The sequence below is a fragment of the Zalophus californianus genome, chromosome 5 (genome assembly GCF_009762305.2).
Source record: "Zalophus californianus isolate mZalCal1 chromosome 5, mZalCal1.pri.v2, whole genome shotgun sequence".
In the NCBI taxonomy this organism is placed as follows: domain Eukaryota; kingdom Metazoa; phylum Chordata; class Mammalia; order Carnivora; family Otariidae; genus Zalophus; species Zalophus californianus.
This window is the reverse complement of record NC_045599.1, coordinates 49,550,429-49,568,769: the sequence shown is the minus strand read 5'-3', so window position 1 is coordinate 49,568,769 and position 18,341 is coordinate 49,550,429. Positions and strand designations below refer to the sequence as shown.

The window sequence follows — 18,341 nt, the reverse complement described above, 5'->3', positions numbered from 1 at the left end:
TAAACATGGTTAGTACATACTTTAAGAAGGAGGGTTTATAAGGTTAAGCAGATAATTACCATTAGTCTGTTTTATTGGTAAATATTTTATTATTACTATATGTTACTGTATGCATTAACATTGTGCTTAGGACATGGTCTCTAACCTTGAATTGCTCCACCAGTAGTATCAGTGTCCTCTCCTTCATGTGCCCCCCACACCATAAAACCACAGGTTCTAGAAGCTTTTTAACATCTTGTCGTTCTTCACTCATGCCAAGCCCTTTAACTCTCCTTTGCTAAGCATGCACTATTCTCTCTGCTTGGGGGGCTTATATCTCCCTTTTCTGATAGTGGAAATCCTTCTTCAAAGTCTAGCTCAAATGTTTGCTATTCTTTATTTTTTTTTAAAGATTTTATTTATTTATTTGAGAGAGAGAGAGAATGAGAGATAGAGAGCACGAGAGGGAAGAGGGTCAGAGGGAGAAGCAGACTCCCCGCTGAGCAGGGAGCCTGATGCGGGACTCGATCCCGGGACTCCGGGATCATGACCTGAGCCGAAGGCAGTCACCTAACCAACTGAGCCACCCAGGCACCCTGTTTGCTATTCTTTAAAACTGTCTCTTCCTTGCTGTTTTTTCTTGGGTGCCCCTCTAGCATGTACTACCTATCTCTGCTCTAATTCACTGGTTCTTGACTTTGATGTCATGGTAATCCTATGTTTTGTTGTTTTTTTTTTAAGATTTTATTTATTTGAGAGAGAGAGTGTGTGAGAGCGAGCATGAGCGGGGTGGAGGGGCAGAGGGAGAGGGAGAGGGAGAAGCAGGCTCCCCGCTGAGCCGGGAGCCCAATGCCAGCTTGATCCCAGGACCCTGAGATCTTGACTTGAGCTGAAGGCAGATGCTTAACAGACCGAGCCACCCAGGCGCCCCATCCTATGTTTTTTGATGGTTGAGGTATCATAAGCAATTTGTTTACCCAGTTTTTCAAATGATATGCTTTTAAAATAAATTAGATTTAAGGTTATTTTGCCAAAAAATGTCAGTCTTACTCATTTCTGTTTGGATCTGCTCTCATGAGCGGGTGATGTAAGGGTATTGCCCTAGGAATTCCCAGTAAGCTGTAGTGTATCTCATCTTGATTGACATATTACTAGTAATTGTGTTGATTGCAAATCATTGTAGAGCTAAACTTACTACAAAATCAGTAGAGCTTTTTCTCTTAAATACCTGATTAGACTTATATATGAGTGTGGCCAGGCTATAAACACAACAGCCTTGAACTGTTGGTTAGCCCTTATCACATGCCATTTATTAAGTTGTCTTTGAGCTTCAGTCCTAGTCTTCTTTCCTCTGCTCTGTGATTTTTGGGACTGGAACTCCACAAACCACATAATGTGTTTTACCAGCTGGCTTCTTGTTAGTCTAGGCTCCACTAATAGGAGACATGAGAAGAAGGCTGGAAGGTAAGGGTGGTTTCCTTGGGGTTCCCATTTGCTTGGGGTTCCTGTGAATTTTACTGCTCACATGAGGAGACCACTTTCCTTAGAGACGTGAGTTTAGGCTTCATGGGGGCCTTCCTGTAAGTTTCTAAGTTTTAATTATTCTAGCATGTGCCTTTTATTCCCCCAGCCCTGGGAGTGATAGCTGTTTCTTACAGTTGCTTTCCCCATGATACCTCAGAGTTCTTTTTACCCTTTCAGTTACCTAGTTAGTAACTACACCCAGTTAACAGTTCTTCATATTAAATTCTTTCTGCTCACATAACTGGTATGGTTATTCTCTCCTGATTTGAACCTGAATGATATAATAGGCATTGTTTATCCTTCTAGATGTTTGACCGGATGCATCTTGTTTATCTTTGTATCTGGATAGAAAGAGCTTAATAAATACTTGTTTGGCTCATGATGGGTAATCAAGCTACACAGCAAAATCAGAAATGGATTATGTCTAGATCTCATTTGCTTGAATACTTCAAAGTGTTTTTATATTTATTATGTTAAAAAGTATGCTCATAGTTACTGAAATATTTAGAGGTATTTTAGAGTTTCTGAAGCATTTCATCAGAGTGATTGCTAATTGTTAATGATATGATATCTCACTGTGTTAATGCAAATGAAATTAGGGTATTACAGTCATTATTCATATCAACTTAAGTTTTATTTATTTAAGTAATCTTTACACCCATCATGGGGCTCGAACTCACAACCCTCAGATCAAGAGTTACATGCTCTTCCAGCTGAGCCAGGCAGGTGCCCAAACTTTTGCTTTGATTTATGGCCATAGAACCGTAACCCCAACCAATGTACTTTTTTTTTTTTTTTTAAGATTTTATTTATTTATTTGGGAGAGAGAGAATGAAAGAAAGAGCAGGGGGAGAGGGAGAAGCAGACTCCCTGCCGAGCAGGGAGCCTGACATGGGGCTTGATTCTGGCTGAGCTGAAGACAGATGTTCAACTGATTGAGCCACCCAGGTGTCCTCTTAAAAGTTCCTGCCACAGAGATAATTAAACAGAGGAATGGATAGAACATCACACATTTATTACCAATTTTGAGAACAAAGCTTAATCATCCTTCCCTCCAAAAAAATGATGCATCATCTAAGTCCAAGGCATGATACTAAGTGGTGAGGATTTGTCTATTAATTTAGCAAATATGTTTTGAGTGCCTATCATGTGCCAGGTACATTCTAGATACATGGACTATCTTGGTAAACAAAACATACAAAAAGCTATAATCTTGTGGAATTAGCATTCTAGCAAGGAGAAGATAGACAATAAACCATAACCATATCTAAATAAGTAAATTATATAGCATGTTAAAAAGTGGTAAGAACTAAGGACAAAAAAAATGAGGGTCCAGCAGACTGCATTATTAAATGGTGAGGGTAAGCATCATTAAGAAAAGGTGAGATTTCAGCAAAGCCTCAAAAAGGAAGAAGGTGAAGGGATTTGTTCGCGCTGTCATGGGGGGAAGAACACTCCGGCTGAGGAAATGATGAGAGCAGAAACCCTAGGGCCGTCTGCCTGGTGTATTTGAAGAACAGCAAAAGAAGCCACTGTGGGTGAAACAGAGTAAGTAAAGGAAATGGTAATAGAAGCTGAAATCTGGAAGTAATAGGGAATTATCTGTAAGGAAGGCTTTGTGGGTCACTGGAAGGACTTCAGGTTTTACTGATCGAAATGGAGAAGCCATTGTGAAATTTTGACAAGAATGACTTGATCTTACTTAAAAAGATGACTTTGATGTGTAAAAAACAGATTGAAGGAGGGCCAAGATGGAGGGAAGGAGTTAAAGGAAAGAAGGAGTTTGGAGGCTGTTGTAGAATTCCCCATGAGAGAGAATAGTGGCTTGGCTAGTAGGAGGGAGAAGTGTCCAGATTCTGGATAGCCAGTAGGACTTGTTTGTATGTGGGGCATGAGAGAGTAGAAGGCAAGAATTGCAGGGGTTTTGTTCTGAGCCCCTGGAACAACATACAAATAATAAGCAAAGTTTATTAGTTCATAACCAACTAATGTAAATATGCAACAGTGAGCAAAAACTGTAAACACTGCTGCTCTCATGGGACTTACGTACTGTTAGGAGATCTCTGTCTTAGGAAGAATATATTGGTATGTGTGTAGAATATCTCTGGATTAATATTTGAGAAACTAGAAAGTGCTTGACTTTGAAGAGAGTCTGGAGATCTAGAGGGCAAGGGAGGCTTTTCAATTTGACCTTAGGTCAATTTTTTAAAAACCATTACACATATATATTAGATTTTTTTAAAAAAAGTACAAAGGACATAGAGTGTGCATAAGTGTTCATCCGGCTCAATTTTCAGACTGGGCATACCTGTGTAACTAGCACCCAGATGAAGTAACAGAACATTATCAGCACCCCTAGAAACCCCTCAGACTCCCTTCTCATAACCACCTGCCTTCCCCTCTGAGGATAAACTACTACCCTGACTTCTAACGCATATCTAATTTTTGTCTCTTTTGGTAATTAATAAAAATGGAATCATACAGTATGAAGTCTTCTTGTCATTTCTTCTTTTACTCGACATGTTTGTGAAATTTATATCATCACGTATAACTGTGGCTCGTTCTCATTGTGGTATAGTGTTGCCTTTCTGAATATACCACAATTTATCCGTTCTACAATTGAAGGGCTCTTTTTTAAAAAAGCTTTATTTATTTATTTGAGAGAGAGAGCAAGCGAGAGAGAGAGCAAATAGCAAGTTTACCGGAAAACTATATTCTCTTTTCTAGGATGATTGTAGAGTTGTTTTGGCAAAACAGGAAATTACAAGGTTACTGGAAACATTGCAAAAACAGCAACAGCAGTTTACAGAGGTTGCAGATCACATTCAGTTGGATGCCAGTATCCCTGTCACTTTTACAAAGGTAATGTATAGTACTTCATTTTTAAGTATGACTTCTTATAAATCATAATTGTTTTACATTCTGTGATAATCAGCTTGAAGAGACAACTAAGAAATTCATAGGTTTTTTTTGAAAAAAACTTTTATCAGTGGAAAATAGAAAGTGGTGTAATGAATCTCCATGTACCTGTCACCCACTTTAACAATTAAAAACTTTATTTCATCGATCCTTTCCCCATTCCCCTTTCTACCTGCAGTCTCTCAGGTTATTTTGGAACAAATCCCAGCATATCATTTCATCTATGAAATATTGTTGTGTGTATTTGTAAAAGGTAAGGACTGTTTTAAAAACATACCCTAAAAAATTTAATAATGAATCTCTAATATTTCCATTATCCAGTTAGTTACTCAAATTTCCCAGATGGCTAAGAGATTTTTTTTGTTTCTGGCAACAAAACCCAACCAAATAAGGCCTGTACTTAGTTGATGTATTTTGGTCTCTTTTAAAGTGAATTGCCCCTAATTTAAAAGGTTCATTTGTTTTCATTTTTTTTCCCTTTTTAGGGTCTGTTTTTTTTTTAGAACTTAATCTTATTTTATAATTCTGTGAAACATTCACATGGTCCAGAGTCAAATCTACAAAAGCAGGATTCATTTAGAGAAGTTCAGCTTCCATCCCTAACCCCTCCGCACTTTTCCTCCTTTCTCCATAGAAAACCATCAAGAATTTTTTCTTAGTTTTATTCATTTAAAAAAATATAGAGAAATACATTTATTTATATATTTGTATGTACATTCATCACATTTAAAGGTAGAAAACATTACACACTTCTTCACTATGTTCTTTTCACATAAGTGTACATTGTGGAGATTACTCCATAGCAGTATTCAGTGACATTTTCTGTTTTTTTTTTTACAGCTTCAGGGCACTTTTTTGTGCAGATATATCACATTTTTGTGTGTGTGTGGTAAAAACATAAAAGTTACCATCTTAACCTTTTTTGGAAAGAGAAAGTGAACATTGAGGGAGGGGAGGAGCAGAGGGAGAGAGAAAATCTCAAGCAGCCTCCATGCTCAGCATGGAGGGAGCCTGATGCAGGGCTTGATCTCATGACCCTCAGATCATGACCTGAGCTGAAATCAAAGAGTTGGATACTTAACTGACTAAGCACCTAGGTACCCCTGATCTTAACCATTTTTAATTGTATCGTTCAGTATTGTTAAGTATATTCACATTCAGTATACCTCCAGGAATTTTGCATTTTGAAAAACTGAACTTCCATACCATATAAACAATAAGTCCCCTTTCCCCCTCTCTCATCACCTCCTGGTAACTACCATTCTACTTTCTGTTTCTTTGAATTTGAGTATTCTAAATACCTCGTATAAGTGGAGCCCATATAGTCAGTATTTGTCTTTTTATGACTGGCTGATTTCAATTAGTATATCCTCAGAGTTCACCCATGTTGTGGCATGTGCCAAATTTTCTTCTGTTTTAAGGCTAAATTATACTGCCTTGTTTGTATATACCACATTTTGTTTATACATTCATCCATTGATGGACATTTGGGTTACTTCCACATCTTGGCTATTATGAATAGTGTACCTGTGAACATGGATGTACACATATCTCTCTGAGACCTTTCATTTCTTTTGGATATACATCCAGAAGTGAGATTACTGGATATGGTAGTTCTATTTTTATTTTTTTGAGGAAATGTTACGTTGTTTTTCATAGTGGTTGTACCATATTTTAATTCCCACCAACAGTGCACAAGGGTTTCAGTTTATCCACATTTTCATCAACACATGTTAATTTTTGTTTGTTTGTTTTAGATAGTAGCCGTCCTGATAGGTGTCATTGTGGTTTTGGTTTGCATTTCTCTGAAGATTAATGAAGTTGAGCCTCATTTCATATGTTTATTGGCCAGTTTGTATCTTCTTTGGAGAAATTTTGTACAAGTCCTTTGCCTGTTTTTTAACTGAGTTATTTGATTTTTTATTTCATTGAGCTGTAGGAGTTCTTTATATATTCTGGAAGGGAATCCATTTTTAGATATATGATTTGCAAATACTTTGTCCCATTTTGTAGGTTGCTTCTTCACTTTGTTGATAGTGTCCTTTGATTCACAAAAGATTAAAATTGATATGGTCCCATTTGTCTACTTTTGTTTTTGTCAGCTGTGTTTTTGGAGTGATATAAAAAAAAAATCACTGCCAAATCCATTGTCATGAAGATTTTGCACTGTGTTTTCTTCTAAGAGTTTTATAGTTTTGGGTCTCATTTTCGAATTTTTATCCATATATTTAAAATGCAGAGGCGCCTGGGTGGCTGAGTCATTAAGCGTTTGCCTTTGGCTCAGGTCATGATCCAGGGTCCTGGGATCGAGCCCCTGCTCAGTGGGAAGCCTGCTTCTCCCTCTCCCACTCTTGCGTTCACTCTCTTATTGTCTCTCTCTGTCAAATAAATAAATAAAATCTTAAAAAAAATTCCAAATATTTGTAATCGTTATATGTTATTTGTAAATCTACCCTTTTATCAATATATAATGAACTTTTGTCTCTTATAACAGTTTCTGATTTAAAGTTTATTTTGTCTCATTCTAGGATAGCCACCCCTGCTCTTTTTTGAGTATGTTTTGCATGGAATATCTTTTTCTTTTCCTTCACTTTCAGCCTTCTTGTATCCTTAAATATGAAGTGAGTCTCTTATAGACAGCATATTGTTAGATCTTGTTTTTTTTTTCCATTTAGTCAAACTGTGTCTTTTCATTGGGGAATTAAACCCATTTATATTTCAAGTAATTATTAATAGGTAAGGACTTGTTATTACCATTCTGTTTATTGTTTTTTGTATGTCTTATAGCTTTTTTGTCTTTCCTTTTGTCTTACTGCCTTCTTCTGTGTCTCAGTGATTTTTTATAGTGTCATGGTTTGATTCCCTACTCATTTCCTTTTGTGTATATTCTATGGATTTTTGTGTGTTTACCATTGCTATCACAAAGAACATCTTTTTATAACATTCTATTGGGAGGTGATAACAATTTAACTTCTTTTGCGTATAAACCCTCTATTTTTTTATAGCTCCACCCCCCATACTTTGTTATTAATGTCACAAATTACATCTTTGTACATTTATACCTGTTACCACAGGCTTATAGGTTATTTAACGTTTGTTTGTAAATCTAAGGAATAGATTTATGCCACAAAATTATAATAAGACGGGTTGGTATTTGTCCATGGAATCAGAGGAATGTGTAGGAGATGAAATAATTAACAAAGGTATTATAAATAAAAGTATAAATGCTAATATATTTTAACTCCATATCAAAATAAGATTTAAATTTTTAAAAATTACAGGACAATAGAGTTCACATTGGACCAAAAATGGAAATTCGAGTTGTTACGTTAGGATTAGATGGTGCTGGAAAAACTACTATTTTGTTTAAGTTAAAACAGGATGAATTCATGCAGCCTATTCCAACAATTGGTAAGTATGAGTACTGCTTTTTACTTTAATGGATGTTTTATAGACAAACCCTAGCTTACAGCTGAGATCTTGGGGGTCTTATTTTATGCCAGTATGGCATTGTGGTGGGCTTTTCACTGGCTCTAAGACACTAACATGTCTGAGAAAAAATGCAAGGTTCAGGGCTGTGGGATTGAAATGTGGATGGTGGGATATTAAGAAGGAACAGTGTTGGTGGGACAGTTGAAGGATTAAAGGATTGGTGAAGGTTAGGGGGAGAGAGTGGTAGTGGTGCAGAACTGTTAGGTATTTGAGTTTCAGGATATTAGGATCCTGGTGGAGGTTTCGAGGGCTAATAGCTGTTAAAAGTATATATTCCCCATATAGGTTTATTAGGAGTGGAGTTGGTTGGGCAGCAGTAGATATTGCTGTATGAAGATAATTAATTTATTTTCACAATTCTAAACAGTGGGTCACCTGTGTTTGGTGTGTTACTCATTATAAATATAAGTTCAGTATTAAAGTAATTTTTTTTTTTGAAAAAACAGGTTTTAATGTGGAAACTGTAGAATATAAAAATCTAAAGTTCACTATTTGGGATGTAGGTGGAAAACACAAATTAAGACCATTGTGGAAACATTATTACCTCAATACCCAAGGTAAGAGTGAAAAATGATATCTTAATTTTTCAGAATTTTAGGATGCCAGTTTTCTGTGGAATTGATTTAACTAGTGAAGCTTATTTTATTAAAAACGTTAAGGTGGGAAGACTGGGATATGTACTTTGGTTTATTTCATGAAGAAATCATAATTATAGCTTAAAACCATACTTACCTTTTATATCTAGGCAGTTAAGAGTACATACCGCTTGCTGCTCTTAACAGTTAAAGTACATTGTTACTATTCATATGAGTGTGATCACTGGCAATATTGTGATGAAGGGTAGAATTCTTGGTGTATGTTTCTGCTGCTCTCTTCAATACAGTAAAATATTTATCTCATTATAATCTCTCAGTAGCTCCAAAAGTACCTGCAGTGGTTTGCTTTGGCCAAACTGTGTTTTATCACACATTCCACCTAGCATTTATTTATTACTTTATATTTAGGCCCCATTCTATGCTTTTGTCTATATCCAACATGAAATTTATGTTCATGCCACGTGTTTCGTATATCATCATACTTTCCACCTAGCAGAGAAACTAGATAATTATTTTTACATTAGGATTTTGATACAGTGATTAATAGGGAAAAAAATGGGATTTTGAACGTGAGGAATGGTTGAAAAGTTGAGATGTTTAGCTACCATAAGGTAGCTAGAAAGATTTCAAAAGAGCATTAATTCAGTAGATACTTGTGAAGTTTCTGCTATGTATTTTGAGTACAGTATATGTGGAAAGTGCTGTGCTAGGCACCTAGAGAGAATACTTTGGAGAGATAAAGATGGTGATTTATTTAGATTATTTTTTGGCAAAGGAAGTAGTAATCAGAGAACAAGTAGCATCGCAGGCCACAAAAGAAGCCTCAACAAATTAAAAAAAGATCAATGCATCTTTTCTTTACTTTTTTTTTCTTTTAAGAGATTTATTTACTTAGTGTGAGTTGGGGAGGGGCAGAAGGAGAGGGAGACAGAAAGAGAAAATCTCAAGCAGATTCCCTGCAGAGCCCCATGTGGTGCTTGACCTCATGACCCTGAGATCATGACCTGAGCTGAAATCAAGAGTCAGACACCTAATCAACTGAGCCATCCAGGAGCCCCTCAATGCATCTTTTCTGACCACAGAGCTGTGAAACTAGAGTCCTCCACAGGAAAAAATATGGAAACACCACAAATACGTGGGGGTTAAATAACATGCTACTAAACAATGAATGGGTCATTTTGAAAAATCAAAGAAGAAATCAAAAAGTACATGGAAACAAATGAAAATGAAAACACAGTGGTTCAAAACCTTTGGGACGCAGCAAAAGCTGTTCTAAGAGGGTACTTAATAGCAATACAGGCCTACCTCAAGAAGCAAGAAAAATCTCAAATAACTTAACCTCATACCTAAAGGAGCTAGGAAGAGAACAAACAAACACAGCCCAAAACCAGTAGAAGGAAAGAAATAATAAGATTAGAGCAGAAATAAATAATATAGAAACTAAAAAAAAAAAAATAATAGAACAGAACAATGAAATCAGGAGCTGGTTCTTTGAAAAAAAAAATCAATAAAATTGATAAACCAGACTTATAAAGAAAGAAAGGGAAAGGAACCAAATAAAATCACCAATGAGAGAAAAGAAGTAACAACAAAAAACCACAGAAATACAAACAGAATATTATGAAAAACTATATGCCAACAAATTGGACAACCTAGAAGAAATGGATAAATTCCTAGCATAAACTACTAAAGCTGAAACAAGAAGAAATAGAAAATTTGAACAGTCTGATTACCAGCAAAGCAATTGAATCAGTAATCAAAGAACTCCCAAGAAACAGGGGTGCCTGGGTGGCTCAGTCAGTTAAGTGTCTCCCTTCGGCGCAGGTCATGATCTAGGGGTCCTGGGATCTAGCCCTGCACCAGCTCCCCGCTCAATGGGTAGTCTACTTTTCCTTCTCCCTCTGCCCCTCCCCACTGCTCGTGCTCTCTCAAATAAATAAAATCTTTAAAAAAAACCCAAAACTCCCAACCAACAAAAGTCCAGGATCAGGTGGCTTCACAGGTGAACTCTACCAAACATTTAAAGAAGAATTAATAGCTATTCTTCTCAACTATTCTAAAAAATAGAAAAGGAAGGAAAATTTCCAAATTCATTCCATGAGGCCAGCATTGCCCTGATATCAAAACCAGACAGATACACAAAAAAGAGAACTACAGGCCAATCTGAACAAAGATACAAAAATCTTCAATAAAATACCAGTAAACCGAATCCAACAATATAAAAAAAAAATCATTCACCATGACCAAGTAGGATTTATTCCTGGGCTGCAAGTGTGTCTCAGTATTTGCCAATCAATCAACATGATATATCACATCGATAAGAGAAAGGATAAGAACTATATGATCATTTCAATAGATGCAAAAAAAAAAAGCATTTAACAAAGTACAACATCTGTTTATGATAAAAATTCTCAACAAAGTAGGTATAGAGGGACCATACCTCAACATAATAAAAACCATCTATGAAAAACCCACAGCTAACATCATCCTCAATGGGGAAAAACTGAGAGCCTTTCCCCTAAGGTCAGGAACAAGACAAGGATGTCCACTCTCACCACTTTAATTCAACAGAGTCCTGGAAGGGCTAGCCACAGCAATCAGACAAAAAAAGAAAAGGCATCCAAATTAGCAAGGGGAAGTAAAACTTTCACTATTTGCAGATGACATGAGACTGTGTGTGTGTGTGTGTGTGTGTGTGTGTGTGTGTGTGTGTGTGTGTAAAGCCTGAAAGACTCCACCAAAAACTGTTAGAACAGATAAATGAAGTCAGTAAAGTCATAGGATACAAAATAAATTTACAGAATTCTGCATTTCTATACACCAAAAGTGAAGCAGCTGAAAGAGAAGTTAATAATCCCATTTACAATTGCACCCAAAATAATAAGATACCTTGGTATAAACCTAACCAAAGAGATAAAAGACCTGTACTCTGAAATCTATAAAACACCGATGAAACAAATTTAAGATGACACAAAGAAATGGAAACATTCCATGCTCATGGATTGAAAGAACAAATATGGGGCGCCTGGGTGGTTCAGATGATTGAGCATCTGCCTTCGGCTCAGGTCATGATCTTCAGGTCTTGGGATCGTGGCTCACATCAGGCTCTCAGCTAAGTGGGGAGTCTGCTTCTGTTTCTCCCCCTGCCTCTCCCCTGTTTATGCTCTCTCTGTCTCAAATGAATAATAAAGTCCTAAAAAAGAAACTTTAAAAAAAATGAAAGAACAAATATTGTTAAAATGTCTGTACTACCCAAAGCAGTCTACACATTTAATGCAATTCCTATCAAAATACCAACAGCATTTTTCAACAGAGCTAGAACAAACAATCCTAAAAAGACCATGAATAGCCAAAGGAATCTTGAAAAAGAAAAGCAAAGCTGGAAGCATCACAATTCTGGACTTCTAAGTTAAATTACAAAGCTGTAGTAATCTAAACAGTATGGTTACTGGCACAAAAATAGACATACAGATCAGTAGAACAGAATGGAAAACCCAGAAATAAACCCACAATTATATGGTCAATTAATCTTTGATAAAGCAGGAAAGAATATCCAATTGGAGAAAGACAGTCTCTTCAACAAATGGTATTGGGAAAACTGGACCACTTTCTTACACAGTACATGAAAATAAATTCAAAATAAATTGAAGACCTAAGTGCTAGACCTGCAGCCATAAAAATCCTAGAAAAGAGCACAGGTAATAATTTCTCTGGAATTGGCCTAGCAGCTTTTTTCTAGATAGGTGCCTTGGAGCAAGTGAAACAAAAGGAAAAATGAACTACTGGGACTACATAAAATAAAAAGCTTCTACACAGTGAAGGAAACAATCAACAAACCTAAAAGGCAACCTATGGAATGGGAAAAGATACTTGCAAATGACATATCCAATAAAGGGGTAGTATCCAAAATACATAAAGAACTTACACAACTTAAGATCCAAAAACCAAATAATCCAATTAAAAAATGGGCAGAAGACATGAATAGACATTTCTTCAAAGAAGACATCCAGATGGCCAACAGACATATGAAAAGATGCTCATCATCACTTACCATCAGGGAGATGCAAATCAAAACTGCAGTGAGATATCATCTCACACCAGCCAGAATAAAGTCAACAGCATAAGAAATGACAGGTTTTGGTGAGGATGTGGAGAAAAAGGAACCCTTTTCCAGTGTTGATGGGAATGCCAACTGGTGCAGCCACTCTGGAAAACAGTATGGAGCTTCCTCAAAAAGTTAAGATTAGAACTACCCTATGATCCAGCAATTGGACTACTAGGTATTTACTCAAAGAATACAGAAACATTAATTCAAAGGGATACATGCACCCTGATGTTTATAGCAGCATTATCTACAATAGCCAAATTATGGAAACAGCTGGAGTGTCCATTGATTGATGAATGGGTAAAGAAGTTTGTGTGTGTGTGTGTGTGTATGTATAATGGCATATTACTCAGCCATAAAAAAGAATGAAATCTTGCCATTTGCATTAGCATGGATGGAGCTAGAGAGTATAATGTTAAGTGAAATAAGTCAGAGAAAGACAAAGACCATATGGCTTCACTCATGTGTAATTTAAGAAACAAATGAGCAAAGGGGAAAAAAAGAGAGAAATCCAGAAACAGACTCTTAACTATAGAGAACAAACTGATGGTTACCATAGGGGAGTTATATGGGGAGACAGGTGAAAAAAGTGATGGGGATTAAGGAGTGCACTTGTCAAGATGAGCATCGGGTAATTAAAATAAAAACTTACAAAAAAAGGAACAAGTAGCATGATTATGGAAGTCATGAGAGGTATATTCTCATTAATTAAGAAAAATATTAATTCATATATACAGCACTTTGTGTTTGGTAGAACAAGTGTTGTAAATCCTGTTATAGATTGGGAAATGAAGAGAGCCGAAAAGTTAGGTGAACTACTTGAAGTCATACTGTTAAGTATTTCTAGATGCTCTTACAGTAGGCAGTGTTTCTGTGAAAAACAGTAGATAGTAGACTAACCATAATAAAATAATGAGAGCATTAAAATATTTGGTCCATTTACTGAAAGTTAAAATGACTAATTCTATTTTTTTTTTTTTGGTAGCTGTTGTATTTGTTGTTGATAGCAGTCATAGAGACAGAGTTAGTGAAGCACATAGTGAACTTGCAAAGTTGTTAACGGAAAAAGAACTCCGAGATGCTTTGCTCCTGATTTTTGCTAACAAACAGGTAACCCGTTTGTATTTCAGAATACTTATTTAGTAGTTTTGTGCATCCTTTGTCATTAGGTAACATAAGGTCATTTCAAAACTGATAATTCAGTAGATACTTATGAAGTTTGTGCCGTGTATTTTAAATACAGTATATATAGAAAGTTCTCTACTTGGTACCTTGAAGTATATAGAAAGAAATAAGGTGGTTGATGCTTACCAGAAACTCTTATATGTTTGAAAACATGTAAGTGACTGTATATGAGATTGTAATACATAGAAAACTGGTAAGTAACTTCAATAATAGTAACAACGTGTCTTGGAAAATTAGAATAGTTCTAAAGGTGGCATCTTGTAAAAGATGTGTAAAAAGTGGGATTTGAGTTGAAATTATGATATGAGTTGAAATTATGGATGGGACTTTGAGTTAGTATGTGAAAGAAAGAACACTGTAGGCAGAGAAAATAAAAGCATGAGTGTTTAAAGGGAGCATCGGCAGATCTATATGTGAGGGGCAAGTAGAGGATGAAGAAAATCTAGAATAACAGATGAGGTCTAGACTGAGAAATTTAGGTTTTATTCTGACAAAGGAAAACCATCAAAAGGTTTTTGGACTCATATCTGTGTTTTAAGACTGTAATTTGGGGGTAGGATATAGAATTAGTCAGGGGAAGGGACTAGAGACAGGCAGATACAGTAAATTGCTGTAGTAATTCAAGTGAGAGTTAACAAGATCCTGAATTAAAGGAATAGAAGGGTGGAAGTAGATTGAAAAGAGTTTATGAAGGTAGATTTGTTAGAATTTGGTGTCCAAGTGGGGAGGATAAAGGATAGGGAGAAGCTACATATTCCTAGATCTTGAGCCTATGCTTCTAGGAGGATGAGAATGCTTTTCAGTGCAGTAGAGGGGCTAATATGTCATTAAAGGGAAGGGTAGGATGAAGAATAAAGGATTTCCCTCTTAATAAAAAACCACTAAGGGCAAATACACTGCTTTACTTACTGAAAAAGACACAGATAAGGCAAAGTGAAATATCATTTTCCACGTAAATTGTTAAAGATAAAAATGTTTCATAATCTTCAGACTCACACATACTATTGGTGTGATTATTAAACAGAGACATTTTCTTGGAGGGCAATTTGACAGTACCATACATATCGAAATTTTAGATGCATATACCCTTGTACTCCACAGTTCTACCTCTAGCAATGTATTCTGCATACAAATATCCTAAGGTTATCCTGCAGATAATGTTGCAAATGAATGTAATTAAAAATGTTACATATGTATATGTATGTGTTTGTAATAGCACATAAACAGAACCTCAATCTAAATATTAAATATATGACTGGTTAAGAAAATTATGTTGCATCCACACCCTGGAATGCAGTTCAGATGTTAAAAATAATGTAGAAGTTCTTCTTGTCCAGATAATGGAAAGATAACTATCTTTAAGATGTATTAAGTAAAAAATAAAAAAAAAAGCTAAAGTATGTTTCTGTTTGTGTTTATTTGCATGAATGTGCATGGAAATTATCTGGACAGATATATAAGAAATAATAATTGGTGGTTGCTTCTAGGAAGTAGGGGTGCTCAGGTATTTGGAGTGGGAGTTTAATAACTGTTCATTATATAAATTCTATGTATAAGCCATTTTTGTGATACACGTGTTAACCTTTTTCTTTTAAGTTGATGCCTTATGACTCAGGCAGTATCTTTTGCTCAGGTTTCATCACCTATATTGATTTCACTGAAGGTTATTCTTACAGACTATATTATAAATGATCTTAATCACAACCGTACTTTTCTCTATACTTATTAATCGCAAAATAATTACTGAAGGGTGAATCTAGGTTTTAACTTGAGGTTTCTTTTAGAATGGTACCAACAGAATTCTTTATAAATGGTAATTTTGATGGGCTGATTATAAAAAAATGTCTGATATGTATCTGTCTTTCAGGATGTTGCTGGAGCTCTGTCAGTGGAAGAAATCACTGAACTTCTCAGTCTGCATAAATTGTGCTGTGGCCGTAGCTGGTATATTCAGGGCTGTGATGCTCGAAGTGGCATGGGACTATATGAGGGGTTAGATTGGCTCTCAAGGCAACTTGTGGCTGCTGGAGTATTGGATGTTGCTTGATTTTAAATGCAGAAATTATTTAAAGTTTTGTGGTTAAGAGTTATTTTGCACATAATATGTTGTAAGAAATTCTACATCTCAAAGATAGTTTATTCAGGATATATATTTAAAAGGGATCTTGGTTGGGGAATTCAGTACAATATTGCTTTTTAAAAAATTACTCTAGTAAAATTTAAATATTTGAGCAAATTAAATTGTATTAAATAGGGACTTGAATATACATTTTTAAAAAACATACGTTTTTATTTAAGTTTTTCACATTATGTGTGACCCGTATGTTGGCAAAGAAGTAGTCAGAGAAAGGGTAAGGTGAAGGTTTATTCTTTCAATGAAAAAGGAATAACCAACTTCTGAATGCCTAATGGAACCTCTGTGGGAAGCAGGTGAATCATAGCTGCTTCTTTATCTTGCCCTTTCACTGGATTTTGGCAGTATTTGTAGCAAAACAGCAGTGAGTTAATGAAATAGAATCCAGACTGCATCTTGGAGAAATAGGATTAATTTACTTCTTTGTTCAGTATAACAGAATACCTTTAATGCTAAGAACTATAAGCTACAGAAAATTAATATTTTATAATGTTTTATTGAAATTTTCTCTAAGCCCTTTTGTATAAAACCCAGTGAGTCAGATGAAATGTTATCTAATTAGGTATGACTGCCAGATTAGTATTAAACTGAAGAACAATTAATAGTAAAACTGTGAAAGTCAGTTATGTTGTAGTTAATCTTCACTTATGAAAGACCCATTTCCAGGGTTGAATCTGGATGTATTATCTCCTAGGTCACAGCTCTAAATTGGTCCTTCTATTTTCAACAGGTATAAAGTAGAGTTTCTTTTTAAAATACCACATCCTTAGTGGGAACGATTATAGGTAAAATGTAAGTTACACATAGAACGAGGGTTGGCTTACATAAAAGAGATCTAAGTAGAAAACTACATTTACCTTAAGAAAAGTCATTTAAGCAGTGGAGAATCAGTTACTTTAAATGCTTTCCCAAAAATATAAGTACATTTGTCTTGACAATAAGACATTATTAAGGCTCTTCATGGTAAGGCCTTGAGAAGTTAAGGAAGGAAATGTTCAGAAAGTTTACGTCACATTTATTATGCAGTGTTGTAAAAGTTTAAAAATTCTGTGCTTTTTACTGTTTTTCATTTTTTAAGGATACTCATGGCAGTACGATTTATATTTAAACATAGCTAGATTAGGTTTTATTTTTTTTTTAATATGCTCTTCACCCTTTAGGATGAAGCTGAATAATCCTGAGTCTTATTAGTTGAACTGCTAGGAGATGTCCCTCTTAGGTGGCACTGTTTTGGTTCTTTTGTTTGTACTTTTGTTTGTTTAAAATAAACAAAAACTTTTAGAAAACAAAGCATTAAAAGGAAGTCCATCAATATTATGGGCAGTATGTAAATAAGTAAATAGTTCATCCTTTATTTTTCAAGTAAAAGTCATGCTGTTACAAGTGTAATTTGTGCATATAAGTAACACTTATGAATTAAATTATTTAATAATTACAATAACTGTGAAAAATAAAAAACATGTTAACATTTGCTTGTGAGCCCTTGACCTGTTTTCTCTACTAGGTAATTGGAAAAAAAAAAAGTCTAACACTAACATGTAAACTTGTTTTCCTTGTAAATTATTAAGTTCATTTCACCAATTTTGCTAAACTTTGTAATTCACATTCTTAGCATATTACTAAACACAATGTAAAAATTGTGCTTAGACCTGATTATAATGTACATAATAGTGTTTGTGTGTGATTTCTTTTTTTAAGAAATATTTTTCTCAGGCTCTTATTACTATTTGTGGTGGTATTCTTTCACTAATCATTAGTTAAGATTTTGCTAGTTCCCTCTGGGAAATGTCAAACTTAATAATGAGAGAGATGTTTTAAATCCAGTCTATTAGGATTTGCCTCCTAGCTCTCAATTTCTGTATTAAGCCTAAATATACTGTATGGTTTATGTAAAGCAGGTTTTACAAGTATGTAGCCTTGGTCTGTAATTCTGGAATGCTTTATCATCACCAGAAGCCATTATTTGCATTACATATAGACAGCAATAAAATGTTAAAATCATTTTAAAGAAGTCCTATCATTATTCTAAAAATTCTGTTTCGTGTACCATCTACTAGTATAACTAGTAACCAATTAAGAAAGTTGTATTTGTGCTGTGGTTAAGAGAAAGAAAACAAAATGGGGTAGGGGTTGACTTGCATGTCAAATTTGAGTTGTAGTTTATTAAAGATTTAGAAATAACTTACTCTGTATTTACAGTGTAAGCCGCACTTAATATTCTAGCTAATGTTTTGATAGAACTAAAATTTTTCATTAAACAAAGTGAAACTCGTTTTTTAAATTTTAAGTACTATTTTTGAAAATGTCTGAGAAAACTTAGGTGTAGCCTATAAACTATTATTGCTAAAAGAGACATTTTCTGTAGTATTGAGATACCTTTGAATTTGCAAAGTAGTAATAGGGAAGA

At 35.1% G+C, this 18,341-nt stretch overlaps 1 protein-coding gene across 3 annotated transcripts in view; it reads left to right on the top strand.

The window, feature by feature from the left end:
* The window catches only part of TRIM23 (tripartite motif containing 23), a 32,481-nt gene extending 14,546 nt beyond the window's left edge, over positions 1–17,935 (top strand). For 2 of the 3 annotated variants that reach the window (XM_027604631.2, XM_027604628.2), the window contains 5 exons: positions 4,231–4,365; positions 7,704–7,833; positions 8,361–8,471; positions 13,601–13,725; positions 15,668–17,935. In XM_027604631.2, coding sequence (XP_027460432.1) covers positions 4,231–4,365; positions 7,704–7,833; positions 8,361–8,471; positions 13,601–13,725; positions 15,668–15,847 — 681 coding nt within the window. In that variant the 3' untranslated portion in view covers positions 15,848–17,935. The remainder of the gene's footprint in view (positions 1–4,230; positions 4,366–7,703; positions 7,834–8,360; positions 8,472–13,600; positions 13,726–15,667) is intronic. The other variant, XM_027604630.2, reaches the window with a different exon arrangement.
* Positions 17,936–18,341: the final 406 nt, after the last annotated feature.